This window comes from Alexandromys fortis, unplaced genomic scaffold, assembly GCF_014885135.2.
Source record: "Alexandromys fortis isolate MF-2015 unplaced genomic scaffold, M_Fortis_MF-2015_v1.1 scaffold_7, whole genome shotgun sequence".
NCBI lineage: Eukaryota > Metazoa > Chordata > Mammalia > Rodentia > Cricetidae > Alexandromys > Alexandromys fortis.
Window position 1 is genome coordinate 2,736,841 of NW_026067920.1, and position 20,352 is coordinate 2,757,192.

Here is a 20,352-nt window from a genome sequence, read left to right on the forward strand (position 1 = left end):
CCACCCAGGGAGAGACTACCAGCGTCAGAGATGAGAGAGAGCTTGGGAAGCATTGTGGGCCATGTGGCCAGAAACTTCCCCTTGGGAGGCTGCTCTGTGGGTCCCAGAGATTGAACGCAAGTTGTCAGGCTCAGTAGCAAGCCCCTTTGCCAGCAGGGACATCTCGCCTGCCCCTCTCCATGGTTAGGATACCTGCCACACACACAGGTATAAGCTTTTGTGTAGACCCGATTCTTCATTTCTTTTGAGTGGATGCTTAGAAATTGGAATTACTGGGTTGTAAAGTAAACCCTAACATTGCGGCCACCACCATCACTGCCACCGCCACCACCACCATCACCACACACACACACACACACACACACACACTGTGGCATCAGAATGGCTGTAACCAGGCTCATCCAGTCTATGGACTTCTGTCTTGAGGACCACTGGCAGCAAGGCTACGCAGTGGATAGGACATCCTTAGTTCTGAGTCCTGGAAGGGTGGGGGCGGTGCAGCAGAAGTCACAAGAAACAGAGTAAGCGACTCTGGTCTCCTCCAGTGAATGTTTTTCTCCGTGTTCACTGCCTCTCGCTCCGAGGGTATATATAGACATGACAATTTTTCTAAATTGTTCGAGAGCAAATTTTAGACATGCTGCCGTTGCATCTGGAAAGACATCTGGTAAGGGGGACAGAGTCAGAGATCTGAACTTGGAGAGTGGTCAGAGCCATGGGGTGTGAACGGTGTCCTGAAGCTGCAGGGAGTAAGACTGCATGGAGCTGCATATACCAACCGATGGCACCTTAATTCACTCTGAGGCCCATATCGGGTTCTAGAGCATGCTGGGTCAGGACCTGTTTCTTGTGGCATGCTACCAGGCTCACAGCTTACCCCCTTTGGGGGGTTTTATGAGGCATGCCGGGTGACTGATGAGAAAGGAGTCCAGTGGGTGCCAAGCCTTCTTTCTGAAGGACCGGGTTGTTTGGAGAATCTCTTGCCCCTCTAATCACCTTGTCTGGTGTGTTGCAGATGCAGCTCCTCCCCCCAGCATGGCTGAGCTGACTGCTGAAACCTGTCCCCGCCAAATGGCAGTGTATCCCACAGGTGAGCATCAGGGCCTGGGTCTCACAACAGACCAGATCTGTGGTCTGTCGACAGCAGCACAGAGGTGGGTTGGTAGAGTGGGTGGACCTCCTGCTCACCATGGTTGGCTGGCTCATTGCTTTGAATCTAGGGCAGCAAGTCACAGTGGGGACACTTGTCAGGAAACAGCACTTGTCCCATGGTTGGGAATTGAAAGAGAGGAGACTGGTTTTGCAATCTCCCTGCCTTCTCCAGTGACTCCCACTCAGCCCCAATGTCTTTGTTTTGGTTTCGTTTCTTTTTTTTTTTTTTTGGTTTTTCGAGACAGGGTTTCGCTGTCCCTTTTTGAACCTGTCCTGGAACTCGCTCTTGTAGACCAGGCTGGCTTCAAACTCTCAGAGATCCTGCCTCTGCCTCCCGAGTGCTGGGATTAAAGGCGTGTGCCACCACACCCAGCTGGTTTTGTTTTTTGAGACAGGGTAGCCTCAAACTCAAGGCAATCCTCCTGCTTTAGCCTTCTGTGTGCCAGGATTATAGGCATGAGTCACCACACCCAGCTTTGGCCCTACCACTTGAAAGCCCCACCACCTCCTAGCACCATAAGCTAAGGACTAAGACTTCAACACAGGGCCTTGGGGAGGGATCATTCCAAGTCACCAGGTAAGCAAGTGTAGAGTCTCGGGAGTACGCCAAAATCCACCCAGGGCTTTGCCACATTAACATTATCTGGAACAAGGCAATGCAGGTTCCTGCTTCAGGGTGCTAAGGATAGATAGGCCTTCGATCCTAAGTGTCTCCACACAAGAAAGTCTGGAAGGTCAGGATCACCTTTACACTAGCATCTACTGAGGACAGTTGGGGAGCACTGCATATAGCGTTGGGCTAAGGAAGTTTCCTTTGGAGCCTCTCGGTTATCTCCAGTTGTGGGAGGCCTGAGCACCCGGCTCTGCAATTGAACTTTCTATTTTGCTGTTATCCCCATCTTCCTCAGAGTCCCCCTTTGGGGTGCTTAGTGCTGCCCGCAGTCGCTTGGGGTGCACGAACCATTGGGCAATTGCAAATGCAGAGCCTGCCCTTGCTGGGAAGAGGGAGTTCAAAAGCGGTCACAGCTCAGGTTCCTTGTGAAATGTGAGATTCTGGAGCAGTGCTTCTCAGCCTTCCTAACGTCGCGACCCTTTCATACAGTCTCTCATGGTGTCATGACCCCCAACCACAAAATTATTTTGTTGCTACTTCCTAAGTGTATTTTTGCCACTGTGGTGAATTGTAATGTAAATACTTGACTGAGGGGGGGGTGTCTGATATATAATCCCAAAGGGGTCGCGACCCACAGGTTGAGAACCACTGTTCCAGACGCTTCCACACTGCTCAGACTCTGGACCTTCGCCACTTGGGGTGAGAATATTGACATCAGAATCCCCAGGCCAGAAGATGCAGACAGGTGCTCTGGACTATCCCAAGGACGTGGGAACCAGCATATCTCCTTCCTTCCTTCACACTCCTCTCCCACACCCCAGTATCCTCCGTAGAGAGAACGGCCCCTGAAAAGGCTGCTGCAAGTGACCTTGAGGATCAGGGGGCCAGTTTGATTAGCATTTCCAAACACTGGGACAGATAAATTGGCTGCCCAGGAGCCTGGATTCTGGGGTGAGGCATTAGAGGAAATGACAGCAGAGGAAGGTCTAGTCCAGGTTAGGCACAGGCATGGCAGGAAAAAGAGCTGAGACAGGGCGGAGGATGCTTTGACGTCTTGAAGCAGCAGAGAGGATCACACAGGGCCAACAGATTTTATTTTGGGGACAGGGTGGAGACGCTAATCACATGGGCATCTTGCATTCAAAGTTACTGGGCTAGATGAAAAGACCGGCACCTCAGCCACATTGGGAAGCTCTCAAGAGTCCTGAAACCCAAATGGTTGGCGGCCACTGCACGTAACATGAAGACAAACGGGGTATTCATCATGAAGAAAGACCCACTGGATTGTGCTAAGCTACAGTTCTGGGAGCCAGGCCAGGTCATAGTACACAAGGTTCTGGATGTGTGGCGATCAGAATACTGTCTAAGAGAGGCCCAGGAGAGCTGGCTGCAGCTCAGCTGTCCCTTCCCAGCCAAGGCATCTTAAGGGTGGGGATTCTTGGTAGATTGGTAAAGGTGGGGGCGGGCCCTTCTGAAGATGGGAAAGAGCCAGTATGGAGGCTTCAGAGTGCCTGGCATGCCCATGGTGGTTTGAGTTGGGCTCACCTCTGCAGCTGGGTTGTGGGAATGGGAGGATGAAGGTAACAGTTACTAAGGGACCCTGGCTGAATGGGCCCTTTGCTGGCCCATGGGAAGGATGGAACACGAATCCCCTTCTTCCTGTGCAGGGTAGACACAGCTAGGGAAACCACGACTGGAGAGATAAATGGTGGCCCAGGGCCCTGTTCCCTACTTGAGGACACAGACAAAGAGTTGAGAGAATAAGGCTGGGGAGGGAACTCCAGGCATTGTGGAGTTTGTTGTATTATAGACTCCTGCTGATGGGTGGAAGCCGTGGGGAGCATTTCCCCCATCAGACCTGATAAGCTGCCTGAACTGCCTTCTGCTCCTTCAGACCTGACCCTGCAGTTGTTGGCCGTGAGGCGGAAGAGTGGACTGCGGAGCCCCAGCCTGCAGCAGGCCCTGAGGAGCCGGCTCCGCCTGCTGGAGAATGACAGCCGGGAAGTGGCCCGTGTGCTCAGCGTGAGTCAACCCAGGGGCCTAGGGAGCAAGTTGAGACAGAAGAGGAAGGTGACAGAGTTGAAGAGTCACTCAGGACAGTGAGGGTCAGGACTGGGCTGTGTGTCACCATCACAGACTTGGGGTAGAATCATGGCTCATGTGAAGGCAGCTCCTTTAGCTACACGCTGGAAATTCTTAGACTTTTGTATTCAGTGAGACGCTATATCACATAACCGCCTTCATGCCCCTAGTACAGCCCTGGCCCTCCAGCTGCTCAACAAACTGTACCTCTGGGCTGCTGGTTCCAGGCTTTGGATCCCAACTGACCACTTACAATAGGAAGTAGAGGACAGCCATAATGAGTTTTTGAAGTGTAAGGGAATGAATCCCGCACTTGTCATCCCAACTAGGGCCATTTTTCAAGCTCTCTCCAGAGCCATGCACCTGTTCTCTGAGGCCACCGAAGATATTGTCACTCACTGTCTCTTCCTCTTAAGGAATTGTCAGCCAGGTTGCTGTCCATCCACAGTGACCAGGACCGGATCGTGGTGACGTTTAAGACTTTTGAAGAAATATGGAAGTTTTCCACCTACCATGCTCTTGGTAAGGCACAGTGGGCATCCACAGTGGGTTGTAGAGCCCCCTTTGGAGAAACCTAGCATTACATGTGGGACTGAGCTTTGTGGTCCCTCCCTGCATTTCTCAGAGGGAGGCTGGATGCATGCACCCAAGGACACCCTGGTACAGGCCTGTCTAATCGATAGCCCGTGGACTATGTGCTGTCCAGGAAGGTTCAAATGTGAGCCAACACAGACTCATAAACTGACTTAAAACATGAGTTTTTGACTGGGTAGTGGTGCACACCCTTTAATCCCAGCAGAGTCAGGCAAATGGCTGAGTTCAAGGTCAACCTGGTCTATAGAGCCAGCTCCATCCAGAACAGCCAGGGCTACATAGAGAAACTCTGTCTAGAAAAACAAAAAGCATGAGATTTAAAAAAAAAAAATCAGTTGTACAATTGTTTCCCAGTGTGGTTTGTAGGACTTTGTGGATGACAACGATGTATTCACACCTGCAATCTGTGGATTCACCATTTCTCAGCCCTCCAGGCAGGCAGGGAGGAGTCACCAGAAGCTGCTGCATTGTTCAGTCTCATATCGGTCAGCTTGGCCTTTGGATACTCTCTAGGTACCAGTCAGGGACTTTGCCGTCCAGAAAAAAGTAGCCTGTTTAGTTCCTGTCCTCCGTGTCCGCTGACATTTGTAAATGAAGGGTTCTCTCAGCATTTGCCCTGACTTTATAAAGGGAGTGAGGCCAGGCCTCCCAGCTAAGCAGTCCTTGATAACAGGATGGATGGTCCCTATGCGGGCAGTGACACCCAGCATCCCACAGGCCTGCACATGATTGATGGAAGTGGGCATGGAGGACACTGGCATCACAGTGTGCAGAGCACTGCACTCTTGGTATCTCTGAACCCCAAGACACAAGGCCATATGAAGTAGTGAGTGAGTGGGCAGGTATAACCCTAACAGCCCGGATAGTAAGATAGAGACCCACAGAATCTGGAGAAGAACCGCCTATCAGGGCCCTCTCTGGGTCTGGTATTTGAGGTCTTGGGGTCCTCTGCCCCTCCTGGAGCCTGTTGATAGTCAAACCTGGTCTTGCAGGCTTCACGCACCACTGCCTGGAGAACCTGCTGGTGGACCAGACCTTTTGGTTGCTCTCACCCAGTGAGGAGGAGGAGACGGCCATTCTCATGTATGTAAGCAAGGATGCCTTGAAGCAGACACACAAGAGCCTCCTCGCCCAGGAAGGTGGGCAGCAACGGTGACCGTGGTTAGATCTCACGGGGCTGGGGACACTGTGGGGGACAGCTTTAGACACAGGAGTGTCATGGGTGGGAGGCATGATGTAGCATAAGGTGCCCTAGACACTGTCACTGGTTAACAAAACTGCATGTGACTCTCAAAGAGGAGAGGGGTAAAGAGAATGGAGAGAAAGGGTTTTTGTCTAGGACCCCATGCCCCTGCTCTGAGCTTGTTGGCCTTATAGAAAAAGGGTCTTGAGTCCCCAGGAAGGAATGAATCTCAGGGCTGCTTTTCTCCCCTGGCCATGGGTGGACACCAAGATGAGGCCAGGCTCCTTGGTGACATCGAAGCGCAAAGGGACATGGGAATCCCATGTCTGTCCCTGAATAGTGCAGATGGGAAACTGAGGTCCAGAGTGAGTCTGAGCATGCCTCACAGTGTCAGTGGGGGTGAGGTTGGGGCCTCCTTTGGGCCTCCACAGATGGGTATTGTGGGAAGAAGAGGGTGCAGTGGGCTCCTGCAGGGTCCCTGCCCTTACTGTGGGTCTCCTTGAAGTTAGGGCTGGCAGCTTTCCTGTTGGACAGAGCCATGACTGCCCCGCTGGTCACCCTGTTGACCATGTCTGTCCTTTCAAAGGGCCCTTCTTTGTTCTGTGTCCTGACCACCGTGTGAGAATGACGCTGGGACCTCAGGGTGCAAGGAAGGGCTCCCAGGCCCTCAGGCGGACTTCGGGGGTCCCTCTGGGAGTGGCCATCCTGGAGACAGACTCATCTTCCCCCATGCCCAGCACATCCTCCAAGGCAGAAGCAGCAGAGGCCGAGCCAGAGCCCTTGACTCCATTCCACCAGTAGGTACCAAGCTCAAATCTCCATCCTGAGACCTTGGAACAGAGGAGGGGCTGCAGGAATCAGCTAAGATTTTTTGGAGAAACTGAGGCCCAAGGTGGGGGCAGTTTGACCAGGCCACAGAGCAAATAGGATCCAGGAATCGAAATCCAGATCCTTGCCTGGGCTGTGGGCCTTCAAATTGCTGGCCCCGGTTGCTCCAGGAGAGTGGCAGGGCACGTGTTTTGCCAGGGGAGGAGGGTAGGGGGATCTTCATGGCTCATGGTAACAGGGGCGGCAGTGCCCCCTAGGGTGAGGCACCCAGCCTGGGTAGCACCACACATACCAGCCGCACACCTGGCAGGTATGTGGAAGAAGGGGCAGGATCCTTGTGCATCCTGAAGGGCTGCTACTCCTGAGCATTCTATAGGGCACACCTGTCCCAGTTTGAGACCGTGGCACAGACCTCTTCTCCACACTCCAGGTGGACTCTCAGGGTCCCATGGGATCCTGTCGATGAATCCATGGATAGACCGGGGACGCCTGAGGCCCAGCTGATGGGTGAGTATTAGACTTCCCTCCCGGCGGGAGAGGTGGCAGAAGACGGCAGGGACTAGTGTTCTGGAAGTTTCTGTGTTTGTTCTGAATGTTCCCTAAGCCAGAAGAGGACATCCTTTCTATAATACTCAGAATTAGCTAAAGCTCAGAGAAGTTTAGGGCCCAACTAAATTGCCCAGCTCTTCAGGAAATGTGTTGGGACTCTTCTCACACCCCGCAGAGCCAGGAATGTGAGCTCACAGGATACCCCATTGAGACTGATTCATTGGAAGATCCTAGGCTTGGCTGACTGGTTGGCCTACAATCTGTGGGTCAGGATGAAGGGTGGATAAGTTTTCTGGCCCTGTCCTGGGCCTTCCTTATGAGGAACTGGTCCTTCAGGCTGCCCTTGGGGTGAGGATGGCAACAGATTTCTCTTCCCCTTGTGGAGCCTGCTGGTGTTTGGATGGTTCCTGTGCCTGCTGCGTGCACACAGTCTAAGCTGCGTAAGGCCGAGTCCTATTCCCGAAGGCTGGTGGCCTAGGGCTGAATTCACCAGTGTCTCAGCCTTGGTGGCCCATCTGGTATGAGGATCAAATGGAGAGACCCAGCTCCTCAGACCTCAGGAGGCAGGCTTCATTTCACACACCTCTGGCCCAGCAGACTCCTGAGGGCTACCCTGTCTGTCCACAGGGCCTCAGCTCTGACCACATGGCCTTCTCCCTTCAGGATTTGGCCTGGCCTCTGCGGTAGCTGACTTTCAGGGCTCAGGGCCCGAAGAGATGTCCTTCTGTGTTGGGGATGTCATCGAGATCATCGGTGCCCAGGTGCCTGGCCTGCCCTGGTGTGTGGGCCGGCACGTGGCCTCTGGCCAGGTGGGCTTTGTGAGGACTGGCCTCGTCAGCATACAGGGCCCGGCATCTGAGTGAGTGGCAGAGGTCCCTTTCCTGAACCCCACACTGCTCCTACTGGGATGCTGCCATCCTCCATTAACCTCTCAGGAGCCACCTGGGTACTGTCCTGGGCAGTTCCTCCCTCTCCTCCTCCACTGAACTGTACTCAGCCCGTCCAGGCTGCCACCAGCGGGTTGTGTGTGACTGTCCAGGGTGTCCATTCACAGTGTCAGCTCTACATGCTTTGGTGAAAAGTGTCCACTTGCTAGGTATAACCTCCACAGTGGGAGCGTGCGGTGCAGCTGCTGAGCTGCTGTGGCTCTGGGGAGTGGGGAGTGTGCCTTCCTGCTGAGCCCAGCACCCACAGGTCTGGGCCTCCCTGGCTTCTGACTGGATTCTTCAAGTTCCCAGTGACTCCTCAGCCAAGTCTGTTTCCTCCTTGCAACTATCTGTCTCAGCTTTGCTGGTGACAGTCACAAAGACCCAATTCCCAAAGGCTGCCTTCCCAGGTTCCAGGGGCACAGGCATTTGGAGGGTTCTCCATGTCCCCTCTTCAACACAAAGCCCTGTGAAGCTTCTGGACCTGGTTTCCATGGCCTCAGAGTCCACTTGCCATCAGCTCAGCTCTGAACAGATGTGGGTAACCCTTTGCTGTCACCTGCTTCTCCGGGGGCCCTGCCAGCCTGTAATCCCATTCCTAATCATTAACCCCTGGCCCTGTTCTGTCTGCTTGCATCTGCTCCAGCCGAGGGGACCTCCAAAGGAGTGCTCTGGTCATTTCTGGATGAACTCTGTATAGATTTGGACAGTGGTGGGGAGTGACCGGGGAGTGTCCAGTGAGCCCAGCTGAGCCTACTGTTGGTCAGTTCCTGGTTTCCCCTGGACGTGGCCTGATTAAGACCTCAGTCGAAGAGCCTGGAAATAGAGGTGTATGCAGAGAACCTGTCCTCTGCTCCTGTCCCCTCTATAGCCACGCCTCCCTCAAACTGGACATGTTTCAATGGCCCTGTTGCCAATGGATCCCATAGCTGACTCTCAGATGCAGTTTCTAAGGCTGCTGCCATCCGTATGAGTCCCCTCCCTTCTAGCCCCCGATTTAAAGTAACCCTGTCAGTCAGAGCAGGCAGACACTGGCTGGACCTGTGTACTGGTCATACTTAGAGCCGCATTTTCCAGCACCCCATCAGAAGGTCAGCACACATGCGGAATAGGGACACAGCCTATCTACGCCCCTTGGGTGACCTCCACAGACTCAGCACCCAGCTCCAGGGACAGAGAACTCTGGGCTCTCCCCTTCTGAGTTGTGCAGTGTCGCTTTATGTGATAACCTCATTAGCTCAGCTGGGTCCTTGGTCTCTCAATACAGAGATGGCACTGCTCTCCAGGCAATGCATCCTCCGTCCCTGGCCTCTTGGCAGATGTGGGATCCTAGTGGCTTTGGTGGTTCTGGGCTGGAAGAGCTGGGTTCTGGTCCATTTTCCCCTGTCTCCCTGGAGCGTTGGGGGTGTTGGCATCATCTTTCACAGCAAGGGACTGTATCCATTTCTCTGTCACTCAAATATTTTCTGGCATTTCTCCTGCCTTAAACCTGGGGGCTCCCACCTTGGGAACAGCCCAGAGGTTCTTCTTTTTTTTCTCTCTTGATGTAATCTGAGACAGAGAAGGCAGGAGCAGACAGCAGCATCCATCCCTTACCAGCTCATGGCTGAAGCCAGCTTCTCACCTTGGTTGCTTCGTCTCCTTTTTCTCCCCCCCCCCTTCCATTTGTCTCCAGACCCTCTGAGAATGAGTTTTGCAAGTCACAGACCTTTACACCTTTGCAGTAGTTGGCTCTTAAAGCCAGGATCTCATGTATAAGCCAAGGGTGAGTGTCAAAACTCAAAAAATTCACATCTCTACCTGTTCACATCCTGTTTACAGCCAAAGATGACCACCGAGAGCGGCTCACACTCCCTGTGTCACCCGCCTCCCTCCTTCCCCACAGCCTTCAGAGGCCCGAGGAGGCCAAGGGCTGGGCTGGGCTGTGGTTTCCTTGGTCTATAGAAGGTGCATTTTAAAGTTTCACATTTCCCTGCTAACTTAGTCCTAAAGGCAAAATACCTCCCTCCCTCGCTCTTCCCTTTGTCCCTCTGTCCCTCTCTGTGTCCTCTGCCTGGTTTCATGGCCACATGAGCCCTGTCCTTGTGTTAGGTACTGTGGGAAGAATGGTGGCTTCACAGGGGACGGTTCAAGTGGGGCTTAAGAATCTGCCCAGGCACTCACCTTCCCAGGACCTTTATAATCTAAATCTCTTTTTTAAAAAAATGAGAGATTATTTTATTTTATGTGTGTGAGTGTTTTGCCTGTGTGTATGTCAGTCTATGCACCAAATGGGTGTTTGAACAGAAGAGAGCATCAGATCCCCTGGAACTGGAGTTATAGATGGTTGTGTCTAGGAGGCAAACTCAGAGATCCTCTACAAGAGTAGCAAGTACTCTTAATTTCTGAGCTGTTTCTCCTGTTCACTTAGTCTTTCTTAATCTTGGACCTAACAAGGGTCCTCTTGGGTTTTGGGTGTTGTTGTTTGTTTGTTTGTTGCCGAGACAGGGTTCCTCTGTGCAACCCTAACTGTCCTAGAACTCATGCTGTTGACTAAGCTGGCCTCGAACTCAGAGATCCTCCTGCCTCTGCCGCCCAAGTGCTGGGATTAAAAGCCACCACCACCAGGCAGGAAGGCTTTGTGTATATTTGGTGTCTCAGCAGTTGAGTGGGCCCAGCAGTTAAATGAGGGAGAAGAAATGGGTCTTACTGTGAAATTTTGACTTTTGTTTAAAACAAACAAACAAACAAACAAACAAACAAACAAACAAAAACATCCTCCCAAAGTTTAGCTGTAGAGATACACAGCTGCTGATCCTGTTTCCTGGATCTGGACAGTTCCATCCTACAAAGAGAACACAGCTCCCAGGGGGCAGTGTCCTCAGTGAGGTAGGAAATGCAGTGGAGTGAAGCCATCTGGCTCTTACAGGTGCTCAGCTGACCCATGGCTCTGTTCCAGAGTCCTGGAATGACAGTAAACTCAGTTAACCTGAAGGCGAGCCTGAAGGCGAGCGACTCCATTGGCCAGGCTCCTTCTGCCCACTCTCCCTGGGGCCTCCTGGACTTTGAATTAGTTCTTCTAATTGTGGACTTTTTTTTTCTGTCTCTCTAGTCTGGAAAGTGCACTTTTCCTTAGTGAGGAAGAAAGATCATTCTTCCGCAGAGAGGGCCATTTCTCAGATGAGGATGCTCGGCGGCTCCTGAGCAGAACATCTGGCACAGATGTGTGTACCACATGCAGCCTGGGTAGGTACAGGGAGTGTGTGGTACCTCTGTTCTCTCTGTGAGCTGGGGAGACATAAAAACTTTTCTGAGTCAGATTAACCTGGAGTCTTCCCAGGGCAGATTCCTGGAAGAGCAGGAACTTCTCTGAAGGGTGTGGTCCAAATGCTTTGCAGCTGGGTGGAGTCCAGTGGTCTGGTTAAGGCCACACGTGATGGTTGCACTTTGCCTTGCTAGGGCTGGGTTCATGTACCCAAGAGAGCTAGGTGCCTTAGTCCCAAGAGAGCTGGATGCTGGTTGGATGCTTCTGGCTCTTTCTAAGCTCCCTAGGGGTTCTCTCCTCCCCTCTCTTTCCAACTACACCACCTCTCTTGGGACATCCTCAAAGAAGCAGTGAAAGTCTACCAGGGAGCAAAGAAAGGCAAGCCAAGAATGTGCCCTCAGGGCTGGGTGCAGGCAACCCAGAAGGCAGTCCTGAGGCCCTAGCTGCAGAGGAAACCAGGTGACACACCTGAACCCTTAGTTTCTGAGGGTAGGACAGCCTGGGGACCCCATTGTGATCTGACCCTTACCAGCACATGGGGTTGGCTCCTCTGCCAGTGCCCGACAGATTCCTTTTACCCAGCTCTAGACAGAACTGGCTCCAAGGTTGTTGAATCCCAGGGCCAGAACTACCAAAGGCTCTTCGCTAGACAAGCCTCAAAGTTTTGTCTGATGTTATAACTTCCTGGTTTTTATATGTTTTCTTCAGATCTTTTCCTTATTTGGTTGCTATAGCATTCCAGCAGGCAGTTAGTGCCAACCCAAGGAGGTAGGAATGAGGTGCCAGTGCCACCTGGGTGAAGAGCAATCAGCAGAGGGGAGACCCAGCCCAGTTTGTTCCGCAGCTGTCTGTGCCCCTCTTGTCATGGAGCTGACAAGGATCCCAGGCACCCTCAGTAGGATGTGTGGGGATGGGGACACCAGGGCTAGACATGTGCTCCATCATTGCCTGGAGACATCTGAGAACATGGATTCTCTGGCCCTGGCCATTGTAGGCGCTAGTGACTGGAGAGCTTGCATTCACCTGGCCGCATGAGGCAGGATGCAGGGTGCAGGCGGAGGAGTGACTGCTTCTCTTTTCCCTTTCCTAGACTGGTTAGAAGAAGCTGAGGGTGAGCATCTGGAGCAACGAGGTAGGTGCCACCCTGCGGCTCAGGTTCCTCCACTCTTGGCTGAGTCTCAGGTACCAGGTGTGAACACAGGGCAGAGGCAGCAGTATGGGGGCACCATGGGCACTCAGCACCAATGCCATGCCTCTGCAGAATGTGGGGGATTGTAGGATGGGTGCCCTGGAGCTCCTTTATTGCACCTGTGCAAACCTTGGGGACCCAGATCTCTTCCTGTAGATGCATGGCCTCATCAGGACCTCCCAAGAAGGCTGGGCATCCCTCTCACCTTGTTCCAGCCCATGCTGCTGTGGGTTCCTTTTCAAGACCAGATGCAATCACCCAGATTTTCCACTGAGGGCCCATTGGTTAGGGGTTGAAGAGAAAGTCCACCACAACTTAACCTTACAGGTCCCTCCCTCTTGGGGCCCATTCCGGAATGCCCTTCCCATCGCTCCATCTTTTTCCCTAGAGGGTCTAAACAGGTAATCTAGAATTTGAGCCCCTCAGGATCTTGGGATTTTCCCCAGCAATGGACCCATCTAAGCTTAAGTGGGATTCAAGCAAGAGGGCCAGGAGGAGGCTGGTACTGATGAAATGGGCCCCAGGCCTCCTGCTCTGGGTTCAGCGAGCAGAGGCAGGTGAGGATGGAGCAGCTTTCTCCCCAGTAGCCTGTCCTCTGCCCAGGATTTCTTAACCAATCCAATAGCCTCAGGTCTGTTCTAAGGCTTTACAGAATAGTAAAGAGATAGATTTAAATAAAAATTTTAGATAGTGGTCTCAGGCTGGCCTCAAACACACTATGGAGCAAAAGAGAAACTTGAACACTTTTTCTTCCTCCTGCTTCCCAAGTGCTGGAACCGTAAGTGTGCACTGACATGCCTGACTTCAGATTGTGTGAGCATATTTTTAGAAAAGATTTATTTATTTATTTTTTGTGTGTGTCTAAGTGTTTGTTTGCATGTGTGTATATACCAGACATGTGTGTTCCTCTGCCTATGGAGGACAGAAAAGGGCACTGGACTCCCCACTGTAACTGGAATTAAAGATGGTTATGAGATTCCATGTGTGCAGGGAACCAAGCCTCTGGAGGAGCCACAGGTGCTCCTAACTACGGAGTTATCTCTCCAGCCCATGTTTTGAGCATATTTTAACTTTCAAACTTGAGAGCAAAGAGGCTCTTTTATCCCAGTGGAGGAGCTCCAGAGCCTTTGTTCATTCATTTCCTCCCAAATGACTCTGTGTTAAGCTTGTGTTTTCCCAGGAGAAACAAGTGTCTGCTCTGGCCCATGGAGGGGTATGACTTTGGATCTGAGCCCATCTGAGGCCAAGGTCCTGCTAGCAGATGGTGATAGATTGTGCTCAGTGGCCAATCTGTGACCCTTCCCTGGGGTCATTCCCCAAGGAGACTGTCCCTTTCTCGCTCTCTTTTTTTGTTTGTTTGTTTTGATTTTTCAAGACAGGGTTTCTCTGTGTAGTTTTGGCTGTCTTGGAACTCACTCTGTAGATCAGGATAGCTTTGAACTCAGAGACCAGTCTGTCTCTGCCTTCTGAGTGCTGGGAGCAAAGGTGTGTGCCACCACCACCCGGTTGACTGAGTAATAAAACTGAGGCCAGTGACCAGCATCCCTGTCCTCATTGTCATTGGTTTTGTCTACCTTCTCGTGTGTGTGTGTGTGTGTGTGTTGTTGTTGTTGTTGTTGAGTACTGAACCCAGGCCACATGCATTCTGGATACACTGTTCGTCACTGAGCTATGACTCCTACAGCCTGGTTAACTTTGCCTATTTTATATGGCAGCCTTTGAGCCCATGCTGATTAGTTGTGCCAATGGCTGTCAGGGATTTCATGGCTTCTAGAGTCTGAGGGATCTGCAGAATCACACACCTGTGACTGGACTCTTGCTGTGGGCCAGGTGTTTAGGTAGCTTTTCATTCTTTCTAAAGAGAAACTGTCTACAATTCATCCCTATCCTCTGACAAGCAGGGCCTCTGAAAACTCTGCTGTCCATGAGCAGGTCAAAGAGAGGGGGCTGCTGGGTAGGAAAGCTGACAAGAGCCATCTGGACTGACCCTGATTCAGTCTCCAGTGCTCTGGAATCCAGGTGGGACAGTGTCATCCAGAATCTGAAGCTAGGGGAATAGTGGGTGGGGCAGAGATGGAGGATATCACACAGGTAAAGTTAGGACTCGGGCTTAAAACTAATCCAACTGCACCTTCTGTGACTTCTAGAAATGACTCTGTCTCGCCTGAACCCAGAACCACACGAGACGCTGCACATGGTAAAGGACATTCTAGAACGGTGCAAGGCTTGCCCCGACCACCTTGAAGACCCAATAGCCCAGAGCCTGGGAGCAGTGTCCAGCAGAGTGAGTTCAGCTGACAGTGAGGAGCCCCCCTTCTGCCTGGATCCTGAAGATGACTGGACAGATCCTGAGCCTCTGGACTCACTGCTGCAGGTCCTGAACGCCCCTGGTTACGAAGCCCACTTCCGGGGCCTGTATGACATCTCACTTCCCTGGCTGAGCACTGTCCTCTGTGGCTTTGACGATGAAGAGGAGTTGGCTGGACGCTTGGCACAAGCCCGAGGAGTTGCCAAGAAAGTCAATTTGGGCATGGCCTTGGCCAGGCTCTGCCTCCTGCTGGGGCGACTGTGTGCCCGTAAACTGAAGCTATCCCAGGCCCGGGTGTACTTTGAAGAAGCTCTGGGAGCTCTAGAGGGCAGTTTTGGGGACCTCTTCCTGGTGGCAGCAGTGTATACCAGCCTGGCTACTGTGTACTTAAAGCAGAAGAACGGGGAGAAGTGTTTACAGGTGGCACCCAAAGCCTCAGCCCTTCTCCTCGGGACACCGGGCCACGCGTGTAACACAGACGCCGAGCTCCTGAAGTACGCACTGCGCAGGGCCATCTGTGGCCTCAGCCCCCAGGCCGAAGCCCGGGCCTGCTTCCTGCTGGCCAGGCACTACTCCCACCTCAAGCAGCCTGAGGAGGCACTGCCCTACCTGGAGAGACTGCTTCGCCTCAACAGGGATGTGGGGACCCCACAGGCCTCATGGCCTGAGGACTGTTACCTGCTTCTGGCAGACATCTATGGCCGGAAGTGCCTGCCCCACCTGGCACTGAGCTGCATCAGGGTGTCCTCACTGTGGACTAGGTGCTCATTGGCCGGCTCCTTGAGGAGCGTGGACCTGGTACTCCAGAATGCTCCTGGGCCAAACAGCCAAAGGAGGGCAAGCCACCACCTCCCCTCCCAGATTGCTTACTACCTCAGGCAGGCATTGGCCTCTCTCACTCCGGGCATAGGACGGGCACTGTGTGGACCTCTATATGCCAGTCTGGCTCAGCTGTACAGCCACCATCAGCAGCACAGCCAGGCCATTGCCTTCATGTCTCAGGCTGCAGAAGCTGACACGGCAGCTGGGATCCACGCTGTCGTGGACCGCTTGGTAGCACTTGCCTGGCTGCACATGCTTTGTGGGAAGAGCGTAATAGCCATGGACATCCTGAAATCCATTTCAGATGCAGCCGTGGCCAACAAGGCCCAGGAGTGTGTGATGACCAACATGGTAGCCATGGCTCTGAAGAGGATGGGCAGGACCCGACAGGCTGCTGAAGGCTACTTCCGAGCTCTGCACATGGCCTACAGCCAGGGCCACCTGCAGAGCCAGGCAGTAGTCCTGGCTAACTTTGGGGCCCTGTGTCTGCAAGCTGGTGCCCGCAGCTTGGCACAACACTACCTGCGGGAGGCTGTGGGGCTCTTCTCCCAGCTGCCCAGTGGTGTGTGTGGCCGGGACTTCACCCAGGTTCTCCTGTGGTTGGGCCAACTGTGCACCCGCCGGGCCCTCTCCCAGCAGGCCAAGTGCTACTACGAGTGGGCCTTTCTGGTGGCTGTGGAAATGGACCATCTGGAGAGTAAGTACCACCCTTGTCCCCTCTCCACACCTCCTGGGGTCTATGTGTCGTTCCTTATTCAGAGTACCCTGGGGTGGGAGGCAGAGGACGGAGGCTATTTGTCCTCCAGGTAGTAGAAACCTGGAGATGTTCACCACCATCTTTGATGCAGCCTCTTCCTGTGCTGGGCTAGGTATAATGACACAGGGAGTGAACCGAAAGTACCTTGCTCTAAGGACTCCACACCCTTGCCCCAGCACCAGAATAGAGGTTACCTTAGAACACTGAGCTAACACAAGCCTGGGGTTCTGTGAACCAGACCTCCAGGTACGTTGTCTGCAGCCCTGAACGCCTCCCATGGCCTCTTCCTAGAAGTCATCAGAACTTTACAGCAGATCAAATTCACCCACAGGGACCTTGTACAGGTGTGATCCCAGCCCCATCACAAGTGAGACCATGTTGTTCTTGCTGGGGTCTGGAGCTGAACAGAAAACCGATGGCCGGGTAAGAACAGCCTTAGAGAGGGTGATCCATGTGCTCACAGGCAGCTCTATTCCGTCCTGTGGCTGGCGGATGTTTCTTTGGTCTAAGACTGGAGAATTGAGACAAGCAGGGAGTGCTGGGTAAGGCACCTAGAACAGGGTGACTGAACCCATGCACTTTGCAGTATTGGATGGGAAGCCTTGGCTGGGGTGCTAAGCATGGACCAGGAAACCCTGCCCATGATTTGTCCCTTTACTAAGAGGACTGGAGAGTCATCAAGTGCAACTGAACACCCGCTATGACTGTGGGGAAGACAGAATAGGTGAATCTGCCTAGAGTCTGTTCCCAGCAGAGACCTAACCCACACTTGAGGTCTCACGGACACAGTTGTGTGGAGGGAGCCAAGGAGGGAACAGGGTCCAATAGGTAAGGAATTGGCAGGACAGATTCTGGTATGAAAGGGACTCAGGGAAGTCTCAGGTTACATCCTCCCTCTGTGGGCCAGATTTCCACAGCCTCAGCAACATGGCCACAGAGCCACGAGCCGATCCCTGCCAGGCCTCCCCAGATACCTCAAACTCGGACAGCAGCAGCAGAGGGCCTAGCCGTATGTGTCCCTCCTCCCCTGGGAGGCTGAGGGATAACACCGGGGCCACAGGCCAGGTCATCGTTGAGCCAGTGTTGGTGCAGTGTGTCTTTCTGGAAAGTGTTCTGGTGTGTTGAGGGGCAGTGGTTCACGGCAGTCTGTCCTTTCCACAAGACTGTCAGCAGTGTGCACCCTCTCTTCTGGGTTTAGAAATTTGCAGCCTCTTTTTCTTGGCCAGGCTGGCGAAAGGTTTATGATTCTGTCGAGGTTTTCAAAGCATCAAACTTTGGCTTTGTGAGTTTCCTCCACCGCTGGCCTGCCCTCACCAGCATCATATCTGCTACGTATTAGCTCAGTAAGATGGGAGTTGAGGTTTGAGGGTTTTCCTCCTCCCCCCCCCTCTTCCCTTCTCTCCTCCCTGTCTCACTGTACCCCTTCTTTCCTTTCCCTTCCTCCCTTCTCACCTTCACCTTCTCCCCACTTCTCCCCATCCCTGCCATCTCCATCAAAAGCATTCACAGCTATAAGTTTCCCCCTCAGCTCTGCTTTTCAACATCCTTTAACTTTCTATTATTATTATTATTATTATTATTATTATTATTATTATTATTATTATATTGTATGAGTGTTTTGTTTCATATATATCTGTGTAGCTCATGTGTGCCTGGTACCCCAAAGGGTATCAGGTGCCTGGGCACTAGAGTTACAGGTGGTTGTGAGGCACCATATGGATGCTAGGAATCAGCCCAGGTATTCTGCAAGAGAAACCAATGCTCTTGACCGTTGAGCCAAGTCTCCACCCCAATCATCCCTTAAACTTCTATGCTTTTGTTTCCCTGTGTCTCTTCCTTTAACCTCTGGCTATTCAGGCATGGGCAGATTACTTTCATATATCTGTGAACGCACCAAATTTTCTGATGTTATTGATTTGTCTGTCTGTCTGTTCAGCGGGACTGGGAACCATCCTAGGGCCCCATGCATGCTAGACCAATGCTCTGTAACCTTTCTGTATTCCCAGCCTTCTTTTGCCTTTTACAATAGATGAGGTCTCACTAAGTCGCCCAGCCTGGCCCTGAACTTCTTCTGTGGTTCAGCTTTGTTGCTGTACAGCTGAAGAACACCTTCCTTATGACTTCCATCCTTTTGCATTTACTGAAGCTTGGCCAGTGTGTGTCTTTAGAGACTGCTTCATGAGCCCTTAAGAAGCCCTTGAGGTCAGGCTGGCTTATGGCTTAGGCCTTCTGCCTGAGTGTTGATTTCTGTGTTTTCTTCACAGTTGGGGGTGCCACATGGCTCCCAGCCCCTCACTGGCTTTGGGATAGCCCAACGAGCCATGTCTTGGAGCCTGGCCTCCTGAATGAAGCACAGGCTTGTGGGTGCCTGGGCTAGGCTAAATCCATTATTCTTGTGGCAGGCTCCAGGGAGGATGCTGGCTGTGGACTATCCATGTGTCCAGTTGTATTGAGCTGCTATTTCCCTGGTCGCTAGGCTAGGGTGGAGGTGGGGAGAGTGTGGTGAGACAGACAAAAGGTGTGGACCAGGGCAAGCACCTGGACTGGCTGGAATGGCCAGCACTATCTGCAGGCTTCCCTGGTATGTCAACTAATGGAAACATCGTGGCATGCTATTCTACAGACTACATAGCCTGGCTCTGGGCTCAGTATCCCCATTTTTGAGGACCTGACTCATGGAAGTAAAGGAAAGGCAGTCATACACTGGGACCTTTAATCCTTCCACACACAGGCCCTGGGGGTGCCTCCAAGGGGATGAAGCCAGGAGAGTGACATCCTGTCTCTATCCCTGCCCAGGTCAGTTACAGGCTGTGCAAAAGCTGTGCCACTTCTACAGCAAGGTCATGCCCAACGAGGTGCGATGTGTTATCTACCATGAGTTCCAGCTGGCGCTGGCGCGCAGGACGGCTGACAAGGTGCTGGAGGGTCAGCTCCTGGAGGCCATCAGCCAGCTCTACCTGTCTCTGGGCACCGAGCGGTAAGAGCACCAGCGTTGGGACACAGAAGGCCTGGGGGAGCTCCTCTGCCAGGAACCAGCCACGTCCCAACCCCTCAGGGCCGGTATCATTCCACTCATGACATCTGAGTCCCAGAATAGGCTTCTCTGGTGAGGGACTAGCCCTCCTACCCTCCTGTCCCCACTATCTCAGTTACACAAGGGTCCCCGCTACAGGCATTTCCAAGCCACCCATGCTATGGTTGCCGCAGTGAGCTGATCTCCGCTCGCCCCTGGTCTTTAGTTGTCATTCTGGGACTAGGGCAGCTGGGTGTCATTCACCTGCCAGACATATGGTGGTGGCCACATGTTCTTCAGGCTTCTCACCATAGAGGGCAGAGCCAACTTCCCTGGAGCCAGATCTCGGGGTCATGTTTAAGGTGTGACCAACAATGACGTTCTGGGTAGCCTGAAAGCTGGCAAAATCCTCAACAGACACCTCCTCTAAGGCAGGGATACTGAAGGAGGGAAGAGCCTGAGATGCTCCTGTCCCAACATAGAACTCACTGCAGGAGCAGTGGGCTAGCGGCCTAGAGCAACCCTTCGGGAATATGCCCCTGGACTGCTGTCCATCTCCCTGGGAGCTTGTTGGAGGTGCTGAGCCCAGGCCAGGCCTCAGGTCAGAAACTCAGAGCAGGGACAGTGACTGCTGAGAGCCTCCTCTGTGCCACTGCCGTGTGTACAGTTTGAGAAACCCAGCCTAAGATGTGAATTCTGCCCTATGCCAATGTCTCCCTAGTATCCAGAAAAGACAGAGGCTGTGTCTTAGTTAGGGTTTGTTTATTTTTATTTTATGTGCATTGGCGTTTTGCCATGGGTGCCAGATCTCTTGGAACTGGAGTTACAGTTGTGAGCTGCCATGTGGGTGCTGGGAATTGAACCCGGGCCCTCTGGAAGAGCAGTTCGTGCTCTTAACTTCTGAGTCATCTCTCCAGCCCCTAAAACACTATGACTACAAGCAACTTGAAGGGGAGAGGGTTTATTTCCATTTATACTTCCATATCATAGCCTCTCACTGAGAAGTCAGGGCAAGAACTCAAAACAGGGCAGGAAGCTGGAGGCAGGAGCTGATGCAGAGGCCATGGAAGGTGCTGCTTACCTGCCTTCTCC

At 52.8% G+C, this 20,352-nt stretch overlaps 1 protein-coding gene across 6 annotated transcripts in view; it reads left to right on the forward strand.

The window, feature by feature from the left end:
- The window catches only part of Sh3tc1 (SH3 domain and tetratricopeptide repeats 1), a 42,679-nt gene that overhangs the window by 16,446 nt on the left and 5,881 nt on the right, over positions 1–20,352 (forward strand). For 3 of the 6 annotated variants that reach the window (XM_050141138.1, XM_050141139.1, XM_050141137.1), the window contains exons 3-13: positions 1,016–1,090; positions 3,660–3,787; positions 4,264–4,369; positions 5,434–5,580; positions 6,211–6,421; positions 6,883–6,959; positions 7,665–7,860; positions 11,019–11,152; positions 12,262–12,360; positions 14,508–16,187; positions 19,044–19,224. In XM_050141138.1, the coding sequence (XP_049997095.1) occupies positions 1,016–1,090; positions 3,660–3,787; positions 4,264–4,369; positions 5,434–5,580; positions 6,211–6,421; positions 6,883–6,959; positions 7,665–7,860; positions 11,019–11,152; positions 12,262–12,360; positions 14,508–16,187; positions 19,044–19,224 (3,034 nt within the window). The remainder of the gene's footprint in view (positions 1–1,015; positions 1,091–3,659; positions 3,788–4,263; positions 4,370–5,433; positions 5,581–6,210; positions 6,422–6,882; positions 6,960–7,664; positions 7,861–11,018; positions 11,153–12,261; positions 12,361–14,507; positions 16,188–19,043; positions 19,225–20,352) is intronic. The other 3 variants (XM_050141141.1, XM_050141142.1, XM_050141143.1) reach the window with 3 other exon arrangements.